General features: G+C 33.7%; 1 protein-coding gene across 3 annotated transcripts; it reads right to left on the reverse strand.

The window, feature by feature from the left end:
* Nucleotides 1-10,106: 10,106 nt before the first annotated feature.
* LOC106762103 (increased DNA methylation 1) lies at nucleotides 10,107-21,038 on the reverse strand. Of its 3 annotated transcripts, XM_014645817.2 has the most exons (10): nucleotides 20,838-21,037; nucleotides 18,846-19,105; nucleotides 16,453-18,470; nucleotides 14,987-15,110; nucleotides 14,545-14,627; nucleotides 11,761-12,002; nucleotides 11,540-11,626; nucleotides 11,188-11,287; nucleotides 10,847-11,039; nucleotides 10,107-10,773 (listed from the first exon to the last, which is right to left on the reverse strand). In XM_014645817.2, exons 2-10 carry the CDS (start codon nucleotides 18,934-18,936, stop codon nucleotides 10,142-10,144), a joined length of 3,570 nt encoding a protein of 1,189 aa, XP_014501303.1. In that variant the 5' UTR covers nucleotides 18,937-19,105; nucleotides 20,838-21,037; the 3' UTR covers nucleotides 10,107-10,141. The 3 variants fall into 3 exon arrangements, with proteins under 3 accessions (XP_014501303.1, XP_014501301.1, XP_014501302.1); XM_014645815.2 differs by having other exon boundaries at nucleotides 16,453-19,105; nucleotides 20,838-21,038; XM_014645816.2 differs by having other exon boundaries at nucleotides 16,453-19,105; nucleotides 20,727-20,841.
* Between the last annotated feature and the right edge of the window lie 3,508 nt (nucleotides 21,039-24,546).

The following is a 24,546-nucleotide window of genomic DNA, read 5'->3' on the forward strand; positions in this document are numbered from 1 at the left end:
TGGTTTAATGCATCTAGTTTCTAACCAAATGAGCAATGTGGTACTCTATTTTCATATATAAACATATTTTCATATCAAATTTAGTGTTAGAGAACTTAAATTATTCATTTAGATAGGTCCAAGGTGTAATTAAACCAGGAAAATCATGTTAAATGTCAAAACTGATAAGGATAATCAATTATTAGGTGTGATAATTGATTATTTCAGTCAGAATGTTATCCTTTCATAAAAAATCTATGGAATAATCGATTATCAGGTATGATAATCAATTCTTTCAGTCAGAAGGACGTTTTTGTATGAATTTCCTCTGGAATAATCAATTATCACACTTGATAATCGATTACCCTTAAAAAAACAACTTAAAAATTTAAAATTTGTTGGGCACTTTTTCCTAAGTTCTTATATGTTTTCCTTGCTTTGGATTCTTTATTTGAGTAAGTTAGTTTATAAATTTGTTATACTTAATTGATTGAATAAATGGACATTTATGATTTGTGAACATGTTTATGGGTATGTGTATGGTTGATGAATATAATGGTTATGAGGATTTGGTTTTGATCATGTGGATTGTTAATGGACGTAATTCCATAACTCTCGTGGAGAGATTCCATGGTGGTGTCCTGTAGTGTAGGTGTTGTTGTAGGGAGCTCAGTTTTAGGGATGAGGAGTAGTAAGAGGTCTTAATATATGGTTTGGTATTCTTTGTCCATACGCGGTTTTCTCTTTTACTACATTTCTTATTATTTAATTCAAGACTACATTTCTTATTAATAGAAATATAAATAAATCATTACTGTTGTCCATCCTTTTTCTTATCATCTTAGTCTAGAAATTAAAAATATGTAATAATGAGTTATAGTTGTGTTTGTATTATTATTAGAGTGGCAGAACAGACTAGTTCTGTCCGTTTAAGACTAGCCTGATATAGGTTTATCTAAACTGGTCTATCAATTGGAAATAGGTTGAAATTTACAACATAGATCGTGAGTTGCCGGATTGTCAGTTTTGATTTTTTTTCCTAAACAAACTAAAATATGTTGTAGATTGTGTGGGTCACCAATTTTTATTATTTTTTGCTACATTATCACATTAGCCCATCCAAGAGAGATGTGCACACAATCAAATAGACACAACCATAAATTCAATGCATTAATTATATAATACATTAAATATTTTCTGTTCACACAAACGTTGTTGAGATTGTTGACAACACAATATCTATATCACTTTGTTTTTTTATTATGACAACACATTTTTAATAACACGTGTATTGTTGATGTGTTACATGTTCTATTGCTTATTGATTGATATCTTGTTGAACATATTTTTGTGTTTATCTTGATATGTGAATGCACATTTACTGAGCTTGTATATGTTACATCATATCTGGTTGCATTACACATGCTTTGAAAGAAGAAAACCACATGCACTTTTATGAACTTACATTATGTCGCATAACTGCAAGCTGTAAGTCGACTTCATTATGGGGGAAATCGAATTAAGCTCATGACTATGCACAGATTTTCAAAAACAGTGCTATGTGAGATTTTGCATTGAAAAGAATTTCAAAGTGAACTATTGTGTCGAAGTCGATTGTGTGCGCCATGCATTTGACTGTATTAGTTGCTTGTTTTGGAATTTTGTTATGCTCATGAACAGTAACAACTATATTTTTAAAAGTTAGTTGAGCATTGAATGTTAGTCAACTGTATTAAATGAGGAATTAATTTGTTTGACTGGACTGCTACTATTTTGACTTAACATTTATAACTGTCATAGGGCAGTCGACTACATTATTAGCATAATCGACTACAGGAATGTCAGATTTATAGAAATCTATAAATAGACGAGACTGAGTTGTTTCAAAGAACTTTTGGAAATCTAACATTTTCATATTCTGTTTCAGATTGTTTCTTTGAGAATTAGAGCTCCAAGAACTCATCAAGAAGACGATTGTGATCTTTCTTTGAAGAGTTTCTGAAGGAGAATTGTATCGCGCTCATTGCTTGATCAGAATCTACACAATTGAGGTGTTTATGGGTTGACCAAGATTTCTGTTTGCATTCCGTGGTGATTGTTGTGTTACCTGTTGTGACTACAGGGGTTGGAGTCGTGGAGTCTGGTACACTTTAAGGATTGTTCAAAGTGGGTTGCAGATTGCAGGAGAGGGGATATCTTGCTGCAAGTCTTGTTGTGTGGTTTGCCTATATTTTGGTTAGAGGGTTAGAGAGGTGTTTTATATTTTTGACGTGGAGGTCTCTATAAAAGCCTTGTTGTAAAAACCTTGACCATTATAGTGCATTTGCTTCCTGGTATTGGAAGGACACTGGATGTAGGCATTGAGGCCGAACCAGTATAAAAACCCGCGTTTGAATTCTTTATCCCTACTTTTTTACATTCAGTCCACTTTACAATTCATGTAGTCAACTTTGATTTTCTGCTGCACTTAATTTTCTATTACTTGCGATTCAAGAAAGTTTGTAAAGTTTTGTACTTTATATTAAAGATTGTGAAAAGACTCTGATTTTGAAAACTCACCAATTCACCCCCTCTCTTGGTGTTAAAACGAAGCCTACATGTTTCCCAACAATTGGCACCAAAGCTGATTTTCATAAGATATTTGAAAAATTAGTCGACTCTGTTTTCCTTTGAATCGACTATAGACCTGGGATGACTTCCAGTTTTCAAACTTTTGGTGAAGGTGCTTCAACAAACAGACCACCTCTATCTGCTGGTGAAAATTATCCTTTTTGGAAAATTAGAATGCAAATCTTTCTTGAATCCGTGGATAGAGGAATTTGGGATACAACTTTAAATGACCCTTATGAGCCTACTAAATTTGTAGATGGAAAAACTATTGCAAAACCTTTTACTAAATGGTCAACTGAAGAGGATAAAAAAGCACAATATGATGTTAAGCTAGAAACATTATTGACTCTACACTAACTATTGATGAATTGTTCAGGATATCTCAATGCAGATATGCAAAGGAAATGTGGGATGTCTTGGAAGTCACACATGAAGGCACTAATGAAGTAAAGAGAGCAAGGAAGAATTCTCTAATTCAAGAGCATGAACTTTTCTGGATGGAGGCTGGAGAGACTATCTACGAAGTCCAAAAAAGATTCACACACATTGTTAATCACCTTAGGGCTCTCGGCAAAGTGTTTGATAAAGAGGAGATCAACATCAAGATTCTGAAAAGTCTGAATAGAAATTGGCAACCAAAAGTCACTACAATCTCAGAATCCAAAGACCTTACAAGCATGAACATGGCTACCTTGTTTGGCAAGTTAAAAGAACATGAATTGGAACTTGGTAGATTAAAGGATGAGGAAGAGATTGAAGAAAATAAGTTCATTACTCTGAAAGCAACAAGCAAGAAAATCTCAAAGTCAGATGACTCAGATGTAGAGATGGATGACAAAGAAATTATGACCATGATGGTAAGGAAGTTCAGTCGATTTATGAAGAATGATAGTCAACTTACTAACCATGCAGGTCATAGTAAATCAAAGAAAAGCTTCAGATCAAACGTTGTCCAATGCTACGAATGTGGAAAGGAAGGACATATTAAGCCAGACTGTCCAGAATTGAAGCCAAAGTAGAAAGCAAATATAAGGTTTCCTCAAGATAAAGGAAGAAAACAAAAAAGGAGCCTACATTGCTTGGGAGAATAGTGACTCAGATTCTTCAAGTGATGAAGATCATGATCAAGAAGAGGAGTCTAACATATGCTATATGGCTGGAGCAACACAGGATGACTATGACAGTGATGCAGAGTTTGAGAATGAACCAATAGAAGTGAAGTATGATCTACTGTTGGACGCATTCAGGGAAATACATGCTAAAGCAATGCGACTGCAATACAAGGTTAATAGACTTAACTCTGAGAGGAGAGATTATGAGCATAGAATTAATAACCTTGTATCTGAAAATGAGAAACTAGAAAAGGAATTGAATGATGTTTTGTTATCTGTTAAAGAGATTAAAATTGAAACTGTAACAGTAGAGAAACCCTGTGATGAATGTCCTACACATGTTGAGCAAATAGATTACTTGACTAGCATGCTAGCCAAATTTACTCAAGGTAGAGACAATTTGAATGTTGTATTAAAATCCTCTAGCAGAGCAATTTACAGACAAGGAATAGGTTATAAAGCTCAATCTAACAAAACCAATGCAAAGAAGTTTATTGATCTAAGCAAACCTGCTAGAAATGCTTGTTTTTATTGCAATTGTGTTGGACACAGTGTTGGAAACTGTTATTATAGAACTGTTGGTGTTCCTAAAGGTTTATATGTATGGAAACCAAAGGAACAACTTATTAGAACTGAAAACCAAGGACCCAAATTCAAATGGGTACCTGCAACCAAAACTTAAGTTGTTTTGCAAGTTTACAAGTAGGTGCAATAGGAACTCAAGGATGAACTACACTGGATATATGAATCTTCTTGAGTGTCTACAACGGGTAATACGTATCACTCCTATTGCATCATGCATAAATTGATTGGTTGTTGATGCGTGATTGTGTGTATGATTGTTTGTATGTTTGAATGATTGATTTGTTTTAAAAAAAACTGATTTCACAACTTTTAGTCGACTGTATTATGAACTTATTCGACTACATGTGTCTGTATGTCTGAATCTGTTTTTAGTCTTATGTGTCGTACTGCAATCAACTCTGGTTTTAATCAAATCAACTTTTAGTCTACTGATTGTTTTGGGTTTCAAGCTTGGAAGTCTTTTTTGGTACGAAAATGAATTGAATTGTTCCCTCCAAAATTTCAATTGTATTTTGTATAAATGAAAAACCTAATGATCATGGATCACTACACTGAACTACATCACTTGTGTCTGAATCTGCGATTCTCATTCTCTCACTCCCTGTGATAAACAATACTCCAAATTCTAATAAATGACTTATAGCTCAGCACAGAAGAAGCGTGTCAAGACACTGGGACAAAGGAGTGCTAGGCGTGTCCTTGAACTGAATGATTGGATCATCGATGACGAAATGCAGTCGAAATTTCTGGACTACTGGAAAATGAGGAGTTTGATATCCCACAAGTTCTTGAAAGTGAAATTTTTCAAAGATGAAGGCTTCAAATTTCAAAGGTGGCTCAGATGTTAAGGGTTAAAGAAATTTGAGGAAATGACTGATCCTTGGTACCCTGACCTCGTAAAGGTTTTCTATTGCAACCTGAGAATTGAAGAAGATACTCTCTACTCTAGAGTAAAATGGGTTCGTATCAGACTTACTCTCTGTTCTTTGTTTAATTTGATTATCTGATTGTAATCTGTAAACTGATCTTTAGTAATATAGTTAATCACTCTTTATAGTGATTAACAACTAGACATAGAATCTTTTGATTCGAACCAGTATAAAAATCTGTGTTGATTTTCTTTAACCTTATCTTTTTTAATGATCTTCATATCCCTTATGGGTGGTATATGATTTGCAGCATACACTTGATGAAATCACCTATTTGAGTGTTAAGCGGGGCTTCTTGCATGAGATTTTGGCATGATCTCTGGAGCACTAATGAATACCGGGCACGTGCATGGCCTAGTAAGCACATCACAACGATAACAGCAAGGATTGTGGGGGTGTAATGTGATTGATAAACCTCTAACACACTCAAGTGTCTTTGGTTCATATAGCTTGCTATACCAACTACATTGTGTGTTAAGTTTCTTGATCTAGAACTGGTTCATATAGCTTGTTATACCAGCTCTGATGCATCACATCTTATAAAACCAAGGATTTTTTCGTCTTTTCTTTCTTTCAATCTTTATTTCTTATCTTTTGCAATATGTGGGGGATTATTATTATTTTAATATTTATATTTCAAAATAAAGGTAAACGTTGCAGAACGTGTGCTTCCTTAAATTTCGGAAAAAACGTTGCAACGTTCATATTCCTTTTACTGCAACGTTCAAAAGCTACTCCTCCAAAGTTCGGGATTTATCCACAAACACAAAGCACAGGATTTTCCCGTTAACTTTGGGCTTTGGGCCATTTTCTTTGATTTCCCACTCTATAAATAGAATGGCCTTGCTCATTCCAAAACATAGACTTACACACTTCTGTTTCTCTCATTCTCTCATTCTCCTTTTGTTCTCTTCTTTCTTTTATCTCTTAAAAAATATTTTGGGTATTTTATTTTCTCTTTAAGAGATCCTTGAAAGTTCTGAGATCCTCAGAAAATTCTGAGAAGTTTCTGTTGTATCCTGGGGGACTTGCGCAATACACCGCGGATAAGTCCTTAAGGACAATGACTCTACACGCCTCAAGAAATTTTGTTCGTGATTCTGTCAGCTTTTCTACAACAATCTTAAGGACTTATGCCAATGACAAACAAACAAGTGATGGTAACCCAACCTTTGTGATTGGAGACCCCATGAATAAGGTTCATATAGGTAAAAACAAGTCACTTGTTAGTTCTGATAGCACTAATTTGATTTTAAATCAAATATGTTCATTCCTATATGTGTGAAAGTGCTAGAGACTGCATTATCGAGAGGTTAAACTTTGTAATCAAACAAAGTTTTTAATTATCTTCATATCCCTTATGGGTGGTGTATGATTTGCAGCATACACTGATGAAATCACTTGTATGAGTGTCAAGTGGGGCCGCTTGCATGAGATTTTGGCATGATCTCTAGAGCACTCATGAATATCGGGCACGCGCATGGCCTAGTAAGCGCATCACAGCGATAACAGCAAGGATTGTGGGGGTGTAATGTGATCGATAAACCTCTAACACACTCAAGTGTCTTTGGTTCATATAGCTTGCTATACCAATTACACTGTGTTAAGTTTCTTGATCTAGAACTGTTCATATAGCTTGCTATACCAGCTCTGATGCATTACATCTTATAAAACCAAGGATTTTTTCTTCTTTTCTTTCTTTCAATCTTTATTTCTTATCTTTTGCAATATATAGAGGATTGTTATTATTTTAATATTTATATTGCAAAGTAAAGGTAAACGTTGCAGAACGTGTGCTTCCTTAAATTTCGGAAAAAACGTTGCAACGTTCATATTCCTTTTGTTGCAACGTTCAAAAGCTACTCCCGCAAGGTTCGGGATTTATCCATAAACACATGGCACAGGATTTTCCCCTTAACTTTGAGCCTTGGGCCAATTTTCTTTAATTTCCCACTCTATAAATAGAGTGGCCTTGCTCATTCCAAAACACAGACTTACACACTTCTCTTTCTCTCATTCTCTCATTCTCCTTTTTTTCTCTTTTTTCTTTTATCTCTTAAAAAATATTCTGTGTATTTTATTTTCTCTTTAAGAGATCCTTGCTAGTTCTGAGATCCTCAAAAAATTCTGAGAAGTTCGTGTTGTATCCTGGGNGACTTGCGCAATACACCGCGGATAAGTCCTTAAGGACANTGACTCTACACGCCTCAGGAAATTTTGTTCGTGATTCTGTCAGCTTTTCTACAACAATTAGTCAATTATGTAACCATCTTAGTTGATTTATATCATTCAAATGTAAGTTCTAAAATTTGGTTATGTTTTAATTAATTATATAAGTATGTTAATTGATTAAAACAATATAGGTGACAGTTATGCACTTCAAAACATATTGTTTTCACGTCAAAGATTTCTATTAATTGATTATACTTTGATTAATTTGATTTTTAAGAGAATGCAAGCTTGACTTACAATCTACTTTACTAATCTAGGCCTTTGAGTTGCCGAATTGAGTTCAGTGGTTGTGTTGTCGTCCTACCAACTTGTTGGACTCTAACTTATCAAATAACCGACTTGTTCGATTGTTAGCTAAACTCAAACATCATCACAAACTTGATTAGTCTTCTCCCCATTTCAACATTTGTGAAAATTAATTAATTGATATTTTAATATTGAAACATTAATGTTGTGTTTGTATCAACCAATTTACTATTTGTGCATATGAAAAAGAGGAGAATATGCAAATATACAAATAATATTTTATGATATAATAATAAAATTTGTTTAACATATTTATATTTATTTATCAAGGTCCAAAAAGCCTATGAATATAACATCTCAACATATAAGAGTACTATTAATCTTACACTCAATTCTCATTCCATTTCTGTCCTTTACTATTATAGATTTGCAGGTGTATTTCCAACTTATTCTCTTTAAAATTGGGAACTTTCTCAATAAAAGACAATAATAAACTTCACTTTAAAGCTTGGTAAGAACATAAATTATGTTTATACGTCTGTTATCTAAGTCTTCTAATTTTCAATGACAGTTCAAAATTTATTTATGAATTAAGAAATTTAAAATATATTTAAGATGAATTTTAAAATGTATTTTTAATTTATTTAATCTAAAATTATGCATTAATCAGAAAATAAGTAAACCATTATGAGTCTATGCTATGAATTCTTGTTGTTATTCAACATATATTTTTAATACATTTTGAATATTAAAATTAATATATTTTAAAGTAGTTAAAATATTTTTGTCTAAATAGTTTTAGGAGAAAGGTTAAAAAAGTAAAGTAAAAGTGATTTAAAAATTAACAATAAAAGTAAAGTTTTTAAAATTCCAACAAATAATAAAAGAGAGATGACATAAATAGCATATTTTTTTAAAATATATTTTTTGATGAAAAGATATCTTTTAAAAGAAATATTTCAATTTATTTTATATTAAGGGTTAAATATATTTTTACTTGCAATACTTCAATACAATATTAAAATTCATACCTATATTTCAAAAATTCATACCTATATTCCAAATTGGATATATTTTGGTCTCAAACTCTAAAAATGAAATGAATATATTTATCTTAGTAAGAACATGCCAAATGATGTAATAACACAAATATCAATAAAAAATACTACTTAACAAAAAAAATTAACATTAGATTAAAAAATATTATATAATAGAGATGAATTCCAATCTCTGACATAAGTTTAGAAACTAAAAATATCATTAACATTTTTATTAATTTTATTTAAAAAATATTGAAAAAAACATATAGTACAAGAAAATTGAGAAAACAAAATCTTGTCATTAAAAATTTTTAGGAAAATAAACAAATAACCCATAATTCTTGGTAAAAGCTTTAAAGATATAAGGAACCTGTTTATACATAAATCCTTGAAAGATAAGTGAATTCAACAATACAAGACTTTTTTTCTTTTGAAATATAATACATAAAAAAATACAACTTATATCTTCAACACTTAAATGCAAGGAGAAGAATCTTTCAATTACCCATTTGTTTGAAAATTTTAATTAGAAACATTTTAAATATCTTCGACATTTAGAAATTTCAATTACCAATTTAGCTATTTATACAGAACAAAATATCTTTTACTTTAAAGAGTATATAAAGAAATTATGGGGGTATAAGAAGAAAGTGCCACTAAAAAATAGTCCTCTCAACTCCAGACCCGCAGCCTAGTTACCCTAAAATTTGTAAGGCAGCTTCTTTCTGTACCTACATACATTTCAACCTGCACCCCATTGAGTTGTAAGATGAAATTATGGAAGTGCAAGAACAATCAGCTAATTTGTAACCTTGAGAAGATATTAGTTATGAAATTAATAGATTAGGTCCAAATTTAATTATGAGAATGTCCATAAATCACCAACATTAATAAAAATCCATTCATCATTCCATTATCACATTCAATTAATCAAAGTTATAAAGAGTAGAATTCTTAATATTTCCAATTTATGCAATGGCAGCAGATAATTCATATTGCACCACGTTGCAACAGTATTTGCTACGTTGTTGAGACTAGCCTTTACAAGTATCAGACCATCTTATGAAATGTTAACTTTTTTCTTGATGAAGCTGAATGATTCTTTATGATAAGAAGATTTGAGTAAACTAACGAGATCTGTGAGTAGCACAGCACAACCTTCATTCACATCTTATCTTCCTTACCAAGGCAAGACCAAAAAAACATTTTTATTTGCATCCATCTTATGCTGCACACTAAGTCCCTAGCTACACACAATGGGTCACAATTTTAACTTATCTAGCCCTGTTGTCTAGAACCCATTTTATGTTTCCATATTTTGCAGTTAGTTTCCGTAAGATACCCTACACAAGTTTGTTATGAGCATCACAACATCTCTCTAAACATCTACTTTCTTTCAACTTCTGATTCAGCTTGCAGACTTTGCAAATGTTCCAAAAAAAGCTGTTTCATCATACATCACTGAGCATTCAATACTGGAATCCGTGTCAAAATTGCTGCCTAAAAATGTTTTGCAGGATAGATTTGAAAAATGGCCCTGCAAAGCATTTTCCTGACCCTCCCCTATTTTGATATTCTTCTCCTCCACAATCCTTATACTTGGTTCAGCACCATCTTTGATTGCACAAAAATTCTCACTAGATTGCTGTACTGAATCACTTTCCATTTCCACTTTATTGCATGTTCTCAGTTCGCTCACATTGTTCTCTTCCATAGATTTCTCCGAGCCACCTGACACTGTCAACTGGATGATCTCTTCCGTAAAACAGCTACTACTTATTTCTGTTGATTCTTTGGCTTCCAATGCAGTGTCAACAGGTTGTGTATTGTCTTTTCTCAGGGTATCACTGCCAGCTTCATTGTCTGGCTGAATTTTACCGTCCACAGGTTCATGTTCTGACTTTGCTTCAACTTGATTGGTGGTAATGTTTGCAACATCTGGTAGAAATGAGTCAGTAATGGTCATTCCTTCAGAACTGATGCATACTTTGACGGATTCATCTGTTGCTTGAGTTGATTCATCACACAGTCCTGTTTCAACTGAAAAGAAAATTAAGTTTAGTTAAGTATTTAACAAAAATAGTACACTAAACAAAATAGACTAAAAAACTACCTTCAGTTTTCATCTTCCTGTGTAACGGTTTCTCAAGAAACACTGTCCCAGGAAATATCATCATGTTAAACTTATTCAATCTTTTCCTTTCAACATCATCAACGGGTTTGAATCCAAAGCCCTTAGTCCATGTCTCAACCAAATCAGGAATGGCTGATACCACAAGCCTTTCCACCTTGAAAGATGTTAACATCTGCTAATGGCAGATAAATTTAGAAACACAAAAGGCCAAAATGAAGTGCGGGAAAATTTCAAACTCAACAATTATAGGAAAAAGAAGTCACTAAGCGAAAAATCACTACAATTTGTTGAACAAATACAAGAAACTAGCCAAATTGTACCTCCTCGATGGCACTCACAAGGAGACGGCACATTCCCTGGCGACGAAACCGACTGCAAGTAGCAATTAGAGGCATCTCTGCTACTGTGGTTCCATGCACCCTGTAAAAATGTAAATGGGATGAGAACAATGCAATAAAACAAGTATAGCATCTTGTATAAATCAAATAAATGCTACTATAAATCAGCTGGAAGAGAAGCTTGAGCTTCCGTGAACGGCATTTAAATAATTGCCTTTATAGATTAAAATAGTATCTAAACTACAACCACTTCACACAAAGATAAGAATAAACATTTACAAACATCAAATTGCACCATAAATTTCATAAGAAAAATATCTATTTTAAATTTTACCTGATAGATGCTACAGATACTAACACATCCTTTTTTTCCAATACCATGGTGTAAAACCCTTGAAAATTCAGACGAGCAAACTCAGACCTGAACATCACTTGAAATAAAGCCTCTCAAATCAAAATAAAATTTAAAAAAGAGTACAAGGGGCAGGAGATTACTTAGACAGGTATAAAACTATAAATAAGGAAGCACACAAAATGAAGGGAAGAAGCACTAACCCCCAGTTGTATAAAACTTGAGGTATCATGTGGATGCCTGTTCTTGGATCAAGCATTGACACAAAACACTCCTCCATGATAGTAAGAGCAACTGCTAATTTCGTATTGCATACTGCCTTTAGGGCAAACCACTGTGCAGAATGAACTTTTTGGTCATCATGAATGCATCTAAGAAGCGTCCATGAGATGTCATCAGCAACTTGATTAACTAACCCCACCTGAGATTGGAGTCCAGTGTACACCTGCACAAACAAGAATATCGAGTCCTTGAATAAAGTCTTGGGTAGCATAATTAGGTTATTCAAGTAGTGTGTACTTGACCTGATTATTAACATAATAGGATTAGTATGTCCAAATACAATAACACATTATTATACCAATAACAATAGAGTATTCATTGCCAACAGAAGAGAAAACAATATTGTTCTTAGCCCACAAAAAAAAATGTTAACTGAGACTACGGTGAAAAAAGAAATTCATCTTGTTCAGTAATATATTGTGCTAAAAACACACACGTTAACTAAAACCCAAAAAAAAAAATCATACGAATAATGCACCCACCCTATTATTCTACCATCAACTAGAGTATCCACATAGAGAAATCATAATTATTCAAATGTAAAACAGTCCTTCTTCCTGACTGAATATCTTAAGCTGTTGAATTTAGATGAGGATTTGGGAGAGCGAGAGAGAGAGGGAGAGGGGGAGAGGGAGAGAAAGAACAGAATATTTTAGGAAATGAGATTTTTTTAATTAAGTAAAATGAGTACTCAACTTATGCACACCATCCATATCTATAGACTCTAAAGTCTTGACAGATATAGTGGAGACTATTTCCAAGGCTATACCAATCAAGTCCAACTTCCAAAACACTAATTCCCAGGAAAACTAAAGCACTTTATCATGTGATACAGAAACATGCTATTTCCTATTTTACAACATTTTACTATTTCCAACACTCCCATTCAAGCAGTCAATCCAAAGCTTTCTAAGCTTTAAGCTTATTACAACAAACAGTTTTTAATAGTAACAGATCTTTTACCCAGAATAGGATTTTAACAATGGGGGCATGTGATCCATGTAGCCAACCTCACACGGAGACAGATAAGGTTTTCATTGTTTAAATTATTGCATCAGATTGTAAAACACAATTGAAAAGGCAAGAGAGGGCTGCTGTAGTGAAGTTAAACTGCTGGGAGAGCCACTGGACCAGGATAATTTACCAGGTATTTATGGCACACTGCTAGACTACTTTTACATTTCTTCCCCTTAAGGATAGAAAGAAAAGAAGCTAAACATAATGTCAACGCTTTGAAAAGTCACAGGGAATTAAAGCTTCCCAGCTTTATATACTAAGTGATTCTATTGGATACAACTATGCCAACAAGTCTACATTACGTTACGTGGTTAGTCACAGGGCTAGACTCTTCCACATTCTATATGGGTTTCAAAAGCTATCCAATTTGTACTGCTTTTGGCAAACACTAGAGTCATGGATACTTCTGTGTTATACTGCTATCAATTATTATAACCATTAAATTATATATGGATAGAAGAATTTGAAGGAGATCACAATCACCTTATTAATTAACTCGAACTTTTCTTCAACTCTTCTTCAACTCAGACTAAATTTCAAATTTATTAATCTTAAACTTATGTGCCGAGAAAAAGCAACTTTTAGAAGCAACTTTTAAAACTATATCTACCACTTACATAAATTTTAGGCTTAATTATTATTTTTGTCCAAATTTTTGTTGCTTTTATTCAATTTGGTCCCTTATTTATTTTTTTTCAATTAAGTCCCATTTGTATTAAATTTATTCGTTCTTTCCGTATAAAGAGCATTAACATAGTACCAGTGCCAATAATATTTTAGTTTTCTTCTAACTTTTAATTTCTTTTCCGATTTTCTTTTTAAGTTTTAATCCACGTGTCAGGGCACTTCTAGTACCAGTGCCAACCACATGACAAGTTCTTGTATTCAATTCAGTTTCTATAATTGTTTTTTAACTCAATTAAATCCCTTTTTTTTTAAATCAAACAATGTTGTCCTTACCAAAATGAGACCAATATCCATGTTAAAATAATTTTTTAGAATTTATATATCAAATCACTCCACCTAAATATTAAATTAAATTAATTTTTTGTAATTTTTAATATTTGAAAAATTAAATAAATAAATATATATACATATATATACATATATATATATATATATATGTATATTTCATTTTGTTAGCTTATTTATAAATTTAATTCCTCCAAAAAAATAGATAATATTCACATGAAATCTAAACTAAATTATTGATATATTTTACATCTTTTAACTTAATTTGTCTACTTAAATCATATTTATAACATAAACAATATTCTATTATAATTTTTCATAAAATAGAACAAGTTTTATAATTTATTTATTTTTATTGGTTTTTCAACTATATTTTGGACAGAGACAACATTGCTCGATTCTTTAAAAAATTGGGACTCAATTGTGTAAAAAAATAAATATAAAGACTGAATTAACAAGACCGTATGGACTAGATTGAATCTATTTACCACAAAACGAGACTTAATTGAACAAAAAAAAAATTAAGGAGACCAAAGTGGCACACGGTTTGGAATATGAACCAAAGTTTCTTTGAACATCTTCAAATTATAGATAGTAAAATGACCAACTCACGTTACAAGCCACTACATCATCGTGTAATATAAAAAATAATAAGCTATTTCAAGAAATCTATTTCAAATGGAAGTCTAGAAATTTGAGAAATAGTTGTATAGTACCTCCTGACAACTGTGCCCACAAAACCATATGTCTGAGGCCGCTCCTTCTCTTGTTTCTCTATCTGTCAGGCATGTCTCGTGATCTATTTAGTAAAAAGATCACAATAGTCAGACGGATCATTGAAGCATTACAAAGGGAAAATAATGCATAGACTTCATATCAAAGAAATCTTCAGTCATGATTATTAAGTCACTTATTGTAATAAATATATAAGGGCATGAGATCATGAAGCTCCCACTATTGTGGCATTTAAGGAGACTCAGACATAGTCGTGACAATAATCAAACCAACAAATTGTTTATCCATTAAACAAATTACAGTATTTCAATTATTCAAACAAGAAAAAATTATATAACTTGTTGTCTATCTACACCCTACAGGGTCTACAACCATGACATTGGTAATGTCATAATGCAACATGATCATACAGGGCATACTTACATTTATGTTCACACTGTGAACATTGTAACAACTCCTGCAGATCTGAAGTGTCTTTATCAATAACCAAATTTCCACATATCCTACAAGTGCAGTTTGCACAATACCAGTCACCGTCTGGGATCTCCTGATGTACACAGGCAAAAAAAGATTGTATTATTCTTCTAAGGTACTTGATAATAATCACATCAAGAACAATAAGCACATCCACAAAAATACAAAGTATAAAAGGACCTTGTTTATTGTCAAATACATCACATGAAAAGAAACAATACAGGAGCAACATAAATAAACAAATATAAACACTAACAACACTAACACAAAGCAACCCATCCATACCATCAAACTATCTACTGTATATAATATATAAAATCTGAACCACAAGTCGTGGAGTTGACATGTTAGCATGTAATTTTCCTTTGAGCCACATTAACTTTTTGTATGTTCTCATGTCTCTGGTTACAATGGAATCATTTTAAATTACTAATATGTTTTAATAATAAATAATTACCAAATAAATGAGTTTCTCATGAAATGATTAATGAATAATTTTTTATTTATTTTTTGTAATCCCTTGAGATGTTTGTACCAAGCTCTCGCTATTGATGTTATGGGTTGAAGAGCAACCTAATATGCTACTGTTTTTGTTAGTGATGGATTTAGAGACAATAAGGGAATAGTATATTTTAGGTTGTTGTTGAGAAAGGTCCATATGAGTGTCCACAACTATAACACAATCAACATAGCGTATTTCAAATTGTTTCAATTTTTCTTTAGCATTTACACATTTATTTTTAATTGATTTATAATAAATATATTTTGATATGCAACTACCAACGTTTTTGTTTTGTAATGTCAACATTTTTTTCTTAAGTGTTATCTCTTACATAAATCTAATAATTTTCAAAACAATCTCAACTCATGACTCAACCAAAAGCACATCTTTTTAACAATTTAATCTCACCCTATTTGCTTAAAGATGTTTTATAATTAAATAAAATACTACCAAATGTTTCCTACACAGTAAAAGATAAGATAAACCCAACTATTTTATGGCACTAATGCACAAATGTATACTCACTGAACTTCCTTATCAAACCACAGCTAAACTAAGCACAAAGTTCGTTAATTCTTGGCTACTGGGCTGTAAAAGCAATTAAATTACAGTGGACGACCTTGATCATTTATACATATTCACAGAAGGGAACTCACTTGTACACTGTTCTAATTATCATATGCTACATTTTCAAGTAATCAGCTGAGTCAGAATAAACATTCCTAACTACAGCTCAGAAAGATTATACTGCAAGTACAGTTTGATGGAGGAACAGAACAACATGTTTATGCTAACGCAAAGACATATACACACAGAGGAATGGCATAGGAGCCTGTTATATCAACCACTTATATTAGGATTTCCAAAACAAAAATAAAAGAAAAAAGCTTGCATAGACCAAGAGCAGACAAACCTGAGTGGACAAACAAGCTGCGTGGAAAGTAGATGGACAATTATCACAACATATCAGCTCACCCCCTTCACCACATAACCCGCATGAATCATCATTTTTGTCATTATCTTCAGCCTGCACAGCTTGATTCAGACTTTTCCTGGCTTTGTATTCAGCTGACCAAGCTTGAAGGAGGCACAATGTAAAGGGCTCGCCAGACTCCATAAAAATATTCATGCAGGGGCGATTCAATGTAAACCCAGCATGCAACTTGAACTCAGATAATGTAAGCACCTTACCACAACATATACATATAATACCATCTTTGGTGATCCTACCATCCTTAATGACAACATTATCCTTAGCATTTCGGTATTGAATCACATCATTTAAAGATATGATCCCATTATCAATCAACCAGGACAATATTGTCCTTGAACCCATATAAGACCTATTACAGTCCTTATTGTACTTTCCTCCATTACAGGGGTTCCTTGGCAGCAACCTGCAACGACCCTTTTGGCTTTTAAGTTTTCTCTGGCCCCTTGATTTGCAGGATTTAGCTCTAGAATTTCCCCGGATTGCCTTTGGCCCGAAGTCCTTATTCCTGAATATGGCAGACACCAATAAATCATCATCTTTAATCTGGCATCTGTTAGACCTATCCGTTCCACTTACGGAGCAGTTTGTTTTCCTGATATTTCTCTGAACTGCAGTAGCAGATGATAACTTTCTGCAGCTTCTTTTCCTTCCAGCATTGTCGTCTAGATAATTCTTGACCTCTTCCAAACCACGTGCTTCACCATCTAGTGACTGCACCTGGTTAGTGACAGTTGAGCCCAGCATGTCACCATGGTAGGACATACTCATTCTAATTTCAGATACCCTTTTGCACTTCCTTCTCATTTTCTTTCTAAGAGTAAGATTAGAAACAGAAAATGTGCTATCTTTGCCAGATACAGGATCTGCTATGATTTTCCCACCGTCTTCCTCACTACACTCAGACTGTTGTATAGCCCTTGAGTCATGAGAATGAACCAGGCCATAGCTTACACTGGATGTGTTATTTTCTTCTGACATGTCCATTGGCGCATGTCCATCAATAATATTATCTGTTTCCTGATAGTTTTCTGAACTCTGCTTATCAAGACTTCTAGAATTTCTAATTTTTGCTTGACGAACAGAATTTACATTAGACCCTCCAGGTACCTGATTCAAATTTCCAGACCTTGAATCAATGGGAGCACAAGACACCTTATACTTACTAGAAACTAAACTCCAAGTTGCTTTCACTACCTCCCCCTTTTTCAGGGCACCAATCTTTCTATCAACAAATATAACCACTACAAAAGGATCCAAAAGGCACCATCGATAAGCCAACACAGCAGCAGGGTCTTCTGACTGCATCTTTGTTTTATCAACATTTATCAGTGCACTGGATAGATCAGACCAGAATTGACTAATATCAGTCCATTCCTTATAATCTCTGCACATTAAATTGCATTTTTCAACAGACAATAGCTCACCACATATTCTCCAAGCCTTTGTAAATTCCCGAATAGGCTTTCCCTTTGGGGTCCTATAAACTGACTCTGGATAACGCCTGCTCGGCCGTTGTCGCTTCTCAATAGTCCACCCTGCCATAGTAAGCAAGTGAACAATCTGAAACTGCAGAATAGTACGAGGGTCCTCTTCCTGTAGCGTTGAGGGTGAATTTGAGATGTCCACATTAGTCAATTCTGGCATTTCTTCAGGATTTAAAGGAGACCCAGACTTCTTCACAACAGTGATTGATGGACTAGTAACTACAAGCCTGCTCGCAAAGCTCTCCTGGGAAACAGGAGAAGCAGCTGCTTTACTTACAGACACTTCTTTTGCAATATGTCCGTCTGCTGTTGCTGTGTTAAAGTTTGTAACATCTATCTCATCCTTAACAGCTTGTTTATTTAAATTGTTATGGTTCAATAGATAACAACTAGATATCACACCATGTTTGGATGATTCAACCAACCGGAATGCAATTGGTTCTCTACCACAGCCTGTACCAGCATTAGACAGGTTAGAAACTGCTACTTTTGAGAGTCGTGGTAAACTCAAATTTTTTTCTGAATCGGATCTACTACAAGCAAGTTCATGCAGAGAAAATTTCATTCGTTTGACATTCACATCCTCGTCATTCTGTTCTTCACAAATGAAACTCTCTGGCAAACATCCAGGAGCAGCCTCTTTAGAATGCTCTATTACAATAAAGTTCCCCTCTTCAGGGTGTGTAAGTCTAGAAGACGAGGGATGCAATGCAAGTGAGTTTTCGTTACTAGAGCAGAATGATTTAAATGCGTTTTTAGCAGATTCATGTTCAAAGCTGATAACTCCAGGAACAACACATTTCTGACTGGACTGAAAAATGTCATTACCAGAAAAGACCTCTGAAAAAATTTGTCTTTCTTCGTTAGATCCTTCAAAGTTATCATCAAACAAATCCTCTACTTCGTTGCTGATCAACATCTCTGCTGACAGATGCGATTTCACTATGCGGTTTCTGTTGCTGGTCTACATGTTGGCACCGTTACAAAAAGTTAAACCAACATATGAAGCCATAAATTACAGGTTGACATACTTCGTCACTATTGACCCCAATTAATAGAAAAAGTTCTCCAGGTAAAGGCTTTAGAATCTGCAGAAGAAATTGAGATGTTACTAAATTGTCTTTGAAATTAAAAGATTCAAAACAAACTTTACCTTAATTAAATTTCTGAAAGAAAATATGCATGGAAGATATCATGCAACAACAACAATAAAAGAAATCGTGTAAGTGTCATTTTTATTTATTGGTATCATTTTCCCTCAGAGTCATAGTTGCATTAAATACAAAACTGAAATGTAAATAAGGTGAAAGATTATCGGACAACAGCTACACATTCAATTTTGCACCCATGAGCATCCATCACAAGGATTCGTTAAAAGATTCTTTATCTCTCTTCACTAAAGTCCGAATATCCCATCATCTCATCTCATTGTAACAAAATGTAAAGTAAAACAAGGTGTGGGTAAACTGTATTTATAAACAAACAAAAAGCCACAAAAGTAATTAAGCATTTAAACACCTAAATATGGAAGTTTTTAGTTTTGGAATAAGTTAACTTTCATCTTATCTTCTAGATATGGAACTATAAGTACTCTTTTGGTTGCATCAACATGACTGCCTAACTGCCAAAGAAGACCAAGCAAAGCAACAATATATTGTTTGCCCACAATTACATGTGTTTTTCATTGTTGATCCATGGCATAGGGGATCAGAATATATGGACTTTCATGCAACAGTTTCTTCTAGAGAAATATTCTCCTCGGACAAAAACAGCATATCAAACTAAGGGATAAGGAATCAGAATTCAGAAATAATATACTTTTCACGCAACAATGATTTTCGACAGAGGGAGACTCATTTCTTCCAGTGCCATTTGCAGATCTAGTATTAGTGCTTCAGTGAGTACCCTCCAAATTATTAACTAAAAAAGCCTCATTAAAAACTTCTTCCAAATACTCATCATGGTTTCCCTTGTTAAAAAATTCAAGCTCAAAATTGAAGTGATATAGAATGGTTTTTAACGACAAAAAATGACTAAACAATGTTTTATGCTGTTAGAATAAAAATATTAGAAACTTTTTTGTAAATATTTCCGAATAAGCATTACATTCACAGAAACACACGACCAAATGCAATGTAAAGGTTGGGTTGAATCAAAATGCACATGCAATCCTCCAGTAGTTTATGCCTGGCAAGAACACAACTCCGTTTTTAAAAGAGAACGGTGAGGGAAACCAAAAGTTATACAACTCAAAAAGCTAAAATATTAAGAAGAGAAATTTTAATAACATTAAAAGTTAATACACGCACACGTTATATGCTTTCAATCTAATAAATATTCCCATGTTCATTAAATACTAAATATTCCCTTCAATTAAAGCAGCAAATCACTTGAAAGAGACGCGGAACCCAGAATTCCGGGACAAAAGTGAAGCATAAAATCGACATGCATAAATCCAGAAGCAGCATTGGGACACAGAACAAACATCAGGTCCAGAAATGGATGACAGAACCGCAAATCCAGAGCACAAACCCTCATTCTCAACACAGATCACAACCTACCCTACGCATCCCAGATTCTCGAAGAAGAAATTCACAACCCATAATCAGAAACCACACACTAAGAAAAAAAGAAAAAAAAAAAACTATTCAACAAAAAAGACACGACCGAGAAACTCCGATAGGCGTAACAATGCCCAGAGGCACGCACCAGAGCAGCACAATCTCAGGCACAATTAGGGTTCCTTAAAATCACAGAAGCAATTGAACATTTCTGAGCATAAAAACAGAAATCGAAATCTTCCTTGGCTTCATCCCTCACCTTAAACCCCACCAGAAATAAAAAGAGCTCTGAGAAACCCAACAATGCTACCACACTGCAAAAGATGGCAAACAGAAAAGAACAGCACTTTCTCTCTCTAGAACCCGGTTTCTCTCTCTAGGAGCATCTACCACAGCATGTGAGAGTTGTATCTATGTCATGGACTACTTACATGTACAGTTGTACCCTCTTTCATTGCCACTAGGCCTTGTCCATTTCTGCCCTTTTTTTTTAAACCCCTTTTGAATGAAGCACCTACGCTCCCATTCTGATTCACTTCCTCTCTAAGCAAATGCCAAAATGGGCCCCCATTAACACATTTTCTTTCCATTTTTCCTCAATACAATTCTATCCACTTTCAACATAATAGCTAAAATTCAAAATTAACAAAAAAAAAAAAAGTACTCCTGTTAAAAATAGCATTTCAAGGTTTTGACAGTTGAATTAGATGTCAAATTCATGATTCACCAGTTTCTTTTGTTCCTCCACTTCATATCATCAATAGCATTAAATGGTATTATATATCAAATATGTGATTAAGAATTTAATATAAGATATGTTGATAGAAAGAGAGAGATTTTGCTATAAATATCTATGAATCATTAATTAAAAGGTTTATATCTTTCATTAAATATGAAGAACACCCTTTTAACAAGATTGAATTTTGAGTTGATTGAAGAGAGTTTGTGAGATGAACACATCATCTTCCTATAGACATGCCAATATCGAGCAAATGAAGGAACTATTATTGGTGACACAAGGGAACAATTATGGGTGTGTTGATTTCCTCTTTCTCTTTGGCATTTCCTTCTTTATGGCAGCATATTTTGTTTTATGCAGTGTGTGTTCAAGGTACTTGTCTTGAGGAAGGGACACAGTGTTACTCTCACCAGTTCGGCTAGAGAGGGCCTAGAAGATTTCTTATGCTCCAAATAATACTATACATGATATCACTCTTTCAACCCATGTTTTTCTTTTTCTCTCTTTTCCATCAAATACACCCATGCACGTGTGTCACTTCTCACATCTTCTTTCATAGCCACGTAATAAATATCAAACCAAAGTTTTCTAGCTTATTCTATCATGTTTACAAACTGATCCTAATAGGTCTTTTCACGGACATGGAACATAAGTTAAATTTTTATAAAAGAATCCTATCAATTTCTTTTATGTTTATTTAATGTAAAATTTAGATTTATATAGTTAGATTTCTAATAATTTTTTTAAGGAAGTATTACACTTCTTATATTGTTGTATATACTTGTCTGTATTTTTTTCTCACTAAAACTTTTACAAGAAATTTTCACATTATTACCAAGATAAATTATAGATTTTTAATATTATTGATGGATTTTTGAAAAAGAAATTATCAAATAAAGACAACACAAATAAAATCTAAATCAAATTTGAATAAAAAGTTAACATCACTTTCAAATAAAAATATTAAAGCAATAATTTTATTAGTTTATTTTTAATTTTTTTCATATTTACCTAATATCATACAAAAACTTATATTTGAAAATAGTTATTAATTTTGGATTACATGACTATAGTTATTATCTTTCGTGTTCTAATATGTAACATTTTGCTGTTTGTTTAACTTGTCCTATATTTGATTTATTTGAGCTTAAAACTTATCACTTTTGGGGTGATCGAAGGTGATTAGGGGAGAGTGATTGAGTGGATTTGAGGATAATATTTTTTGTTGTTTATTTGAGTGAATTTGGAGGTAAACGAGAATGAATTTTGAAGTAAATTTTTTTAATTTGTTATATAAGCTAAATCCTACACCAATTCTCACAAACTTTATTTCAAAATTTACTCTCGTTTACCTCCAAATTCACTCAAATAAACAACAACAAAAATTACCCTCAAATCTACTCAATCACTCTCCCCCAATCACCTTCAATCACCTCCAACTGAACACACCCAAAATGAATACGAAAAAATACAAGTAAAAAGTTACAAAGCATCTAAATAAATTATAGGTTTAATCCTATTTTGGTCCCTCTTTTCGGGGGATTTGTTCAAAGTGGTCCTTCCTTTTTCTAAAAGTTCACTAAAGTCCTAAGTTTTGCAAAAACTGTAGAAATTAGTCCCTTTTGCTAACGGTGTTAAGTTTGCTAACGGCGCAAGTGCCAACTAGCAGATATTTGATGACTTGGGACGTTTTATATGTGTTGGCAGCAGTGTCACTTCATTATATGAATTTAAAAAAAAAATTAATTGTGACGTGTTTTCCAGTGTGCCTGTGAGCTTGGAGGGCTTCATGTGAGCTTGAGCAAACCCAAAAAACACTACAGAAAATGGTAGAAGCAGAATCAAATGCATTTCCATAATCAACAAACCCAAATCACCTGTGTCAAACAGAATGAACAGACCCAAATCACAAATCCCATACCCATAGGTTTAAAGCTTATCTTTTGAAACAACTCATATCCCTCATCTTCCACCATCACCCAAATCAACCACCACCGAAAGAAAATCAAACAACAAATCAAAGCAAAACGCCTCACCATCACAACCTGAGAATTCTGAACACCCTTTCCTTCATCTCCAGAAGTTCAACCCAAACATAAACCCATTTTTTCCCCAACCCAATGCTTAACAGAAAACATTCACTACACCAATCAGAAAATCAATTTTTCACACCCCAAGACTCACGCCTAGCACAATACAGTACAAACAAGAAGGTGATTGCCGGCGGCGGATGTGGATTCCGAGTAGAAGCGGTGCAACCATGACGATTTGTTTCACCTTCGACTTCGCATAACAGAGGAAGAGGAGTTTTCTCGTCGGCATTGGAGTGGCGACCCTTTCTGTCGTCAACGTCTTAAGACGAGGAACAGGGAGAACCTCGCGCGAAGAGGAGAAGGAAGAGGGACCTTGGTGCGGTGGCCGGCAGGGATTGTGAAGGCGATTTGCGCCACTATGCAAAGCCTTGGACGATGGCTCGCGACGGCTTGGGCGCTTCCAACTCGCGCGACGAGTGGCGGAAGAGGGGAACTCTCACCTCGATCGACGACGACTCCGGCAACGAACGTCAGCGCCGGCGACGCCTTGCGCCACAACTCACGGTGGCTGGTTGGGTGGAGGCCAGTTGCAATGGCAGATCAGTGAGAGGCGGTGGGAGGCAAATCTCCCTAAGGTTTCTGGTTGAGAAATTAAATATTTTTTTAACCCATATAATGAAGTGGCACTGCAGCACATATAAAACGTTCCAAGTCATCAAATATTTGTCATTGCCGTTAGAAAAGTTAACACCGTTAGCAAAAAGGACTAATTTCTACAGATTTTGCAAAACTTAAAACTTTAATGAACTTTTAAAAAAAAAAAGGACCATTTTGAACAAACTTCCAAAAAGAGAGAAAAAAATAAGTATTAATCCTAAATTATATTATATCTATTAAGTTTTTCGTAGCAGAGAAAAAACCATATATTATTCTATGATTAATTATAAGACTTGATATTATAAAACAATGGAACTTGTGCCTAAAGCAAAGGAGATATAAAAAATGAGAAAATTAAATACAAACTTTATCTATGAATTTGATATTTATTCATGATTTATTGTGAAGAAAGATGAGAATAGTGGTCCAAACAAAAAGTAGGGTTAATGATTTTCCTTGTTGAAACGGAAGCAGGAGTTGATATTATGGATTTGGCTGAAGAGACTGTGATGAGACCATTCAATTATAAATTTTAATAT

This window comes from Vigna radiata, chromosome 5, assembly GCF_000741045.1.
Source record: "Vigna radiata var. radiata cultivar VC1973A chromosome 5, Vradiata_ver6, whole genome shotgun sequence".
Taxonomy (NCBI): Eukaryota; Viridiplantae; Streptophyta; class Magnoliopsida; order Fabales; family Fabaceae; genus Vigna; species Vigna radiata.

Bases quoted from the DNA above. Each gene is read 5' to 3' on its own strand.
- LOC106762103 (XM_014645815.2), bottom strand. From the start codon at position 18,936: ATGTTGATCAGCAACGAAGTAGAGGATTTGTTTGATGATAACTTTGAA. The intron at 12,003-14,544 runs GTACTATACAAC...TTGTTTGTGCAG, and splicing joins GTGGGCACAGTTGTCAGGAG to GTGTACACTGGACTCCAATC. The intron at 11,627-11,760 runs GTTAGTGCTTCT...AGTGATGTTCAG, and splicing joins CAAGTTTTATACAACTGGGG to GTCTGAGTTTGCTCGTCTGA.